Genomic DNA, 7,889 nt, shown 5'->3' with positions numbered 1-7,889 from the left:
TAACAGAGTTTAAAAATATAACAAATAAGTGATAGTAAGATATCGGGTATACTTTTGTTGATTAGAATCACTGTAACATTTCAGTTGCTAACTCCTTTTCTTTTTTCAATTAATGGCATAAGCGACAAAATGGCTGCTCTTGTTAAAATTTCAAGGTTAGCATTCTCTTTTTGCATTTTTATCAAAAAGGAGATTAAAAATGCAAAATAAAATTACATTTTCATGAATAAACTATTATGTCATATTTACTTAATAAACAGTTTTTATGCTGCACTCAAATACAACTTAAAAACGTGAAAAAGAAATACGTTTTCGCGTCGTGTTTAGGTCGATATTTTATTTTAATACCATTATTTGCATAAATATATAAATAATGGGAGCAAGTCCAAAGTCATTAATATTAGCAATCGGAAATCAGGGGAGACAATTTTCAGATATGCAAATGAGTTCTGACCTCAAGACCCCTACTTACTATTACGTGTTTTAGAGAAACAATGCGACTATTCTGAATGATAATGTATTAAATTATGCAAAGGGGAGGGGTTATAGTTGATGTATTCAATGAAAACGAAACCAGAAAGTTAAAAAATCAGGAAAAAACTTACACGGAATTCTTTAGGAGCCCATATGATAAAGTTGGCATGCAAATACGCGAGTGAAATTGTGATTTTCTTGAAGACGAATTCCTTATAAAATTATTTCATGCAAGTTTTATGGGATTAAAATACCTATTGATACTAAATTCCTCAGCTGAAAAGAGCGAGTGAAAGTACGTCAGGGGAGGTAACCTGCTCCCAAAACAAAAGTTAACGCGCGCAACACAGCAAATTAACACACAAGGTATTCGAGGTATTATTTAATTTGCAATGTCAATTTTATTTCAAATCAGATTAGTATACCATTTGCAATATAAAAATACTGTTACTACGTGTATATTGTTGTAAAATATTGTATTTATATTCCAACCACTTTCGTCCCAAAAAATGTTCGTACCCATGTTTTCAACGATCACAATGATTTGTGTAAGTTCTTTAACTTTGTTATCGTAGAAAGCATCATTTGTATGTCCCTTCACATGGGGGAGACATATTGTTTTTGTGCCGTCTGTCGGTCTGTCAGTCTGTCAGTTTGTTAAACATTTTGGCATTTGACATAACTTATGAGTTTTGTCTAGACTTGAGCTTTGTTGAGCCATTGCAGATAGCAACTTCATGTTTGGCATGCAAATGTTTGTAGCAGTTTCACAAACTCATCTTGCTATCAAATTAACATTTTAGTACGTTATTTCAGGACCACATGTCTTGACTTTGTAGTTATAGTTCTCGTTCGTGTCAAATATTGAGTAAACAGTTAACTTATAAAAAATAGAGATGGTAATAAATTAACTTTGTTAAATAAATAGATTTATTATCCCCACGTTTTTCGGAGAAAAAGTGGGGATATTGTGGTGATGTGCGTCTGTCCGTCCGTCCTTTTGCCCATCCTGGCCACCTGCTCCTCCTACACTATTAGCACTAGAACCGTGAAACTTACATACATGGTAGCTATGAGCATATGTGCGGTGGTGAGAGTGACAGAATTTTGATTTGACCCCTGGGTCAAAAGTTATAGGGGTTTGAGCGGGCCGGGTCAGAGATTTTCACTTATTTTTATGGTGCATTTGCCATAACTTTTGCAATTTTGATGATAGCAACTGCATATTTGGCATGCATGTGTATCTCATGGAGCTACACATTTTGATTGGTTAAAGGTTAAGGTCAAGGTCATCCTTCAAGGCCAAAAAACAAATCCAAGGGAAGTAATAAGCTTTAAAGGGAGGTAAGTCAATAACCTGCCAAATGATATAAACATTTTAAATAAATCAAAGTGGCGCATAGAGTTACACAGTATTGGTGCAGAGATGTATTTAGTATTCAATTGTTTGTGTTAACTCATCTGTGAAATGGATTAACTCATCCATCTAATGTTTACACAAAGGATTATTAAATATTGGCGCAAAGGGACACCTGTATATGAGAGAAGAGATAGAATGCAGTCAAGCATAAAAAGCATGAGAAACTCATGGAATAGAGCCTCAAGAATCTTTTAAAGGGCTGAAACTTTCAATTGTTCAATTACACTTTGAGAGTCAAACATGTTCAAGTGTGAAAAATGTGAGAAACTATTTAAAGCAAAAAGGATTTAGAACAGGCACATCAAAGACATGAAATTCAACATTTTCATTGTTGTGTACAACATTGCGATAGAAAATTTCTGAGAGACTTCTATTTAGTTAACCATTTAACCTCAAAACGTAACTTCCAAAACAGAAGCAAGAAGATTGGCTATAAGAGAGCATGTTCAGCTATCTCGTAAGTCATTCCAATGAGGTGACATGTTCATAATGGACATCAGTGAAGTTGATTCAGTATTAGATTTGTTAGGAGAGCAGGATGAGGAGGAGAAATTAGGGTATAGATTTTCACTCATTTTTTAGGTTATTTAAAATCTTCATTTCTACACCGAATTACTTCAAATTTATACTTAACATCTCTTATGACAATACGGTCTATCTCAACTATGCATGGCCTCATTACCAACCCTGGGGCGCCCCTGGGTCAAACATGCGGCATGGGGATACGCGTTGGCCTCTGCATAACTGCATAACCATTTCTAGTAAATTAATGATATGAGGCTTAAATTTTCAAAACTTTTCTTCTTTTATTTCAGTTGTTAATACATTCTACTGATGAGCCAAGATTTAGCAATAAACAAGTTAAAAATCATGAGAAAAACACAATATTTCTCTCCTATTGTAATCAGAGGGGGTAATCACGTTACAAACAAGATGGCGACGTCCATGCCGAGGCAGATAATTTTCGTTGATTTATACCCTTTTTTACTTGTATTATGTTTTCTTTATCCGCTCACTTTCCAGCCATATTGGGAAGAAAGTTACTGGCTTTTATTTCATAGTAATATTCGCTCTATATCTTGACTTTACTCAGTGCAAAATTTCTTAGCGGGATGACCTAATTAGGGCTCCACTATGAAAATTTGCACCAAGTAAAGTCCAGATATAAAGCGAATTTAAATACGAAATAAATGCTAATCACTGTTTTACTGATATGGCTGGAAAGTGAACGTCATTTAAAAAATAAACAGAAGTAATAAAGGGTTTAAAACGGCGAAAAATGACTAATGACTGTCTCATCATGGATGTCGCCATCTTGACTATCACGTGATTACCACCTCTGGTAATGGAAGTGGGTGGGGAAAAGCAATACCATTTGTAAACCATATACTCGTGTGTATTACTATTTTATTACTATATATGTTTGCTGTGTGTCTTCAAACATATTCATTGATGCAACTAATATCATCTATAAGATAGTTTATATTGAAATGATGAGACAAATCATTGTTATTCCTGCTATTTCAATATTTTCTGATATTTCCACATGCCCCTGATGGTCTTTGATAGGCGAAAAATAAATGAATTCAACTGCTTGGATTGAATGTTTCAGTTGGAATTTGTTCATACATAACTGACATACAAATAGAGCACTAGTTTTAGTTCCCAGTGTTTTCCATTGCTGATATAACATATGGGGTCAGATTTTTATGCAAAAATAAAAACAGCAGAATTTATACAGCCTTTTTTCTCAACTTCTATTCCGTCAATTGTTTTTTTGTTTTCTGTTTATATGGTCAAACTATGCATTTTTATTTTCCTCACAAGTCACAGATTCAGGAAAAATATAGTTATGTACATAATATTTAACTATTAAAATATGTGGTTGTTGCTATTAGTATATTATGTTTCTTTTAGAATGTGAGATTACATGGCTATGCCAATGTCTGCATTGATAGACTTAACAATTGCATTGGTTCCTTTGCAATATGTTTACAATTTTTCACATGGACTAACGCGTTTGCCACTGGGAATATTAGTTCTTATGTTTTTTTTAAATAGCCAATCCATAAGTTCTTACGTAATATTTGCAGGCCAAAAATAATATTTCTACATCTTTACCACCCTGGACATTTGACAATGGTTTGTTCCAATATAGTACTCTTGAATGAAAGAACAAACTAAACAAACAATACATGGTTGAATCAGTTTTCTTTATTGAACTGGTATTTGAGATTTGTCTTAAAAAATACAATTATTTTGACATAAAAGAGGGTTTCCCAAAACTTTAATTGTGTCCAATAATTAATACTGTATTTGTTTGAAACACAGTTAACACCACACATGTTCCAGGTCATTCACTGATTGTGTTGTAGTTGTCCAAAGCCCATAACTCTTTCATGTAAATCAACAGATTCATGCCCTGTTGGGGTTTTTGAAAATGTATGTTAAGGCTCCTTCCAACAATTCAATATCTCTGTACATGTAATAATGTATTTAAGATATTCAAATAAGACTTAACAGTACCAACAGCTTTAGGGTCAATTTTGTTATTCTGAACTCAAAAGTCACATTGATAAACAGAATTACCACCCAGTGTAGCAAACAGGCATGAAATCACTGATTGGAAAGAAAGCTTGGATTTTTTTTAAACATCAGATTATTATCAAAAGGGGAATATAGACCTTAATATGTTAAAATGAAATTAAATTTAACCAGATAACATTTAAATGTTACAGACAAGTTCCACAGCTGACCTGTTACACCTGGCCATGTTTCACAGTCACAACAGATCTTCCCACTTGGTCGTGCTGTCATGCACAGAGCCGACATAACAGCTACAAAGCAGGAATAGCCCGTGTGAACAAGAAAGACTTTGTTCGTACCTACCCTGTACTAGTAGTCCAGCCTGATGGGTCTTCATTATATATTCGATACAAGGAACCAAGGCAGATTTTGAGGGTAAAATATTAACTGTTTATTAAGTTTTAAGATAGGTTGATGAATACTTAAATTAAGAGGGGAATTTAAGTTTATTTTTTACTACAGCTTAAAAAAGTAGCAGATTGTTGGTATTTTTTTTTAAATAAGCAGGGTGATTGGCCACCTTCCAATAATGTTGAACTATTAAATGTAAGCTCCATGTCACAAAATGTGGTTACTGTAAGAATATGTGTGCTACATATCAAATGTACATTACACTTGTAGTATCTCCCATGAGGGTATTTAGACAAATATGCTTGACTGGCCCTATATGTCTGCATATTAGCTACCTACATATGATATTACGATGCAATGCCTTTATGCAAACTCAAGGTTACATGTATTCACCAGCAATCAGTTTTCTATTTTTAGCTCATCTATTTTTTGAAAAAAAATTATGAGCTATTGTCATCACCTTGGCGTCGGCGTCGGCGTCTGCGTCGGCGTCTGCGTCGGCGTCGGCGTCCGGTTAAGTTTTGCGTTTAGGTCCACTTTTCTCAGAAAGTATCAATGCTATTGCATTCAAACTTGGTACACTTACTTACTATCATGAGGGGACTGGGCAGGCAAAGTTAGATAACTCTAGCGTGCATTTTGACTGAATTATGTGCCCTTTTTATACTTAGAAAATTGAAAATTTTGGTTAAGTTTTGCGTTTAGGTCCACTTTTTTCAGAAAGTATCAATGCTATTGCATTCAAACTTGGTACACTTACTTACTATCATGAGGGGACTGGGCACGCAAAGTTAGATAACTCTGGCGTGCATTTTGACAGAATTTTGTGCCCTTTTTATACTTAGAAAATTGAAAATTTTGGTTAAGTTTTGTGTTAAGGTCCATTTTATTCCTTAAGTATCAAAGCTATTGCTTTCATACTTGCAACACTTACTAACTACCGTAAGGGGACTGTGCAGGCAAAGTTATGTAACTCTGACTGGCATTTGGACGGAATTATGGGCCCTTTATACTTAGAAAATTGAAAGTTTGGTTAAGTTTTGTGTTTTGGTCCACTTTACCCCTAAAGTATCATAGATATTGCTATCATACTTGGAACACTCGCAAACTATCATAAGGGTACAGTAAAAGGACAAGTTGCATAACTCTGGATGTCATTTTTACGGAATTATGGCCCTTTTTTGACTTAGTAACTTTGAATATATGGTTAAATTTTGTGTTTCGATCCACTTTACTTCTTAAGTATCAAGGCTATTGCTTTCAAACTTCAAATACTTTCATGCTATCATGAGGTTACTGTACCTGGCAAGTTGAATTTTACCTTGACCTTTGAATGACCTTGACTCTCAAGGTCAAATTATTAAATTTCACTAAAATTGCCATAACTTCTTTATTTATGATTAGATTTGATTGATATTTTGACAAAACTACTCTTACCTGACATACCACAATAGACTCCACCCAAACCATCGCCCGTGCCCCCCCCCCCCCCCCCACAAACCCCCCCCCCCCCTAATTTTTTTTTTTTTTTTTTTTTTTTTTTTTTAAGATCATCTCACAAATGACCACCACACCCTCACACTATACCCCCCCCCACCCCCTCCCCAATTTTATTTTAAACGGTTAAAAAACAAAACTATTTATTTTGATTATTTTATGTTTGAAATACCGTCCAACCATCGCACCCAAGAATCCCCCCCCCACCCCCCCTCCCCCCCCACCCGAATCCCCCCCCCCCCCCCCTATTTTTTTTTTTTTTTTTTTTAAGATCATCTCACAAATTACCACCACACCCTCACACTATACCCCCCCCCACCTCACCCCCCCCCCCCATTTTAACCAGGTTTTCCGAAGGAAAAAACTGGTTATTAGATTGGCGAATGCGGGCGGGCTGGCTGGCTGGCGGGCTGGCTGGCTGGCTGGCGGGCTGGCGGAATAAGCTTGTCCGGGCCATAACTATGTTGTTCATTGTCAGAATTTAAAATCATTTGGCACATTTGTTCATCATCATTGGACGGTGTGTCGCGCGAAATAATTACGTCGATATCTCCAAGATCAAGGTCACACTTTGAGTTCAAAGGTCAAAAATGGCCATAAATGAGCTTGTCCGAGCCATAACTATGTCGTTCATCGTCAGATTTTAAAATCATTTGGCACATTTGTTCACCATCATTGGACGGTGTGTCGCGCGAAATAATTACGTCGATATCTCCAAGGTCAAGGTCACACTTTGAGTTCAAAGGTCAAAAATGGCCATAAATGAGCTTGTCCTGGCCATAACTATGTCATTCATTGTGAGATTTTAAAATCATTTGGCACATTTGTTCACCATCATGGGACGGTGTGTCCCACGAAAGAATCACGTCAATATCTCCAATGTCAAGGTCGCCACGACTAAAAATAGATTAAAAAAAAAAAAAAAACTTACAAAGGGGGTTAATTTTTTTGGTCATTTCAAAAGTTCAGTTTGAGTTTTCTCCCTTTATCAGATTTTTTTTTCACAATGAAAACCTGGTTTTGTGACAATTTTGTCCCTTGTTTTTTATAAAACGGTTAAAAAACACAAATATTTATTTTTATTATTTTATGTTTGAAATACCGTCCAACCATCGCACCCAAGACAGTATATTTTATAATTGCAATTTTATTACAGTTACCCGAAGACCTCACCAAGCTTACAGAAGAACAGAAAGCTGAAAGGCGTCGTAAACTGTACCCAGTGAAGAAGATTGAAGTGAAAGAAGAAATTGAAGATGACTTTGACCCGAATGAATATGCTAAAATGTTATAGAAATAAAATGGAAAAAAAATGGATGTGATAATGTTTTGATTTCACGGTTTTGGGAACTGTCCATTGTTATTTTAAGCAATGCATGAGCCTTATGTACAGGTGAGTTCTTCGTAGACATAATATTTTTTAATCCTGTGCCAAGGGATATTGAATTGGCGTTGTCCATCACTCTGTCAGTCTGCCCGTCAGTCTGTCCATCTGTTCGTCACAAAAAATTTCAGGACTATCTCAGAAACTATATAAGATATCATCATGAAACTTCATGTG

The 7,889-nt window shown here is 35.5% G+C and overlaps 1 protein-coding gene across 2 annotated transcripts; it reads left to right on the top strand.

Annotated features, from left to right (window-relative positions):
• Window positions 1–19: 19 nt before the first annotated feature.
• On the top strand, window positions 20–7,643 carry LOC127854185 (39S ribosomal protein L55, mitochondrial-like). 2 transcript variants are annotated; one of them, XM_052389199.1, is made up of 3 exons: window positions 20–155; window positions 4,633–4,855; window positions 7,485–7,643. In XM_052389199.1, the coding sequence occupies exons 1-3, from the start codon at window positions 130–132 to the stop codon at window positions 7,620–7,622; spliced, it is 387 nt and encodes a 128-aa protein (XP_052245159.1). In that variant the 5' UTR covers window positions 20–129; the 3' UTR covers window positions 7,623–7,643. The 2 variants fall into 2 exon arrangements, with proteins under 2 accessions (XP_052245159.1, XP_052245158.1); XM_052389198.1 differs by lacking the exon at window positions 20–155 and adding an exon at window positions 2,369–2,451.
• The last annotated feature ends 246 nt before the right edge of the window (window positions 7,644–7,889 follow it).

Source organism: Dreissena polymorpha, chromosome 12 (assembly GCF_020536995.1).
Source record: "Dreissena polymorpha isolate Duluth1 chromosome 12, UMN_Dpol_1.0, whole genome shotgun sequence".
Taxonomy (NCBI): domain Eukaryota; kingdom Metazoa; phylum Mollusca; class Bivalvia; order Myida; family Dreissenidae; genus Dreissena; species Dreissena polymorpha.
The sequence above is the reverse complement of the archived record's forward strand: the minus strand, read 5'-3'. Positions and strand labels throughout refer to the sequence as shown.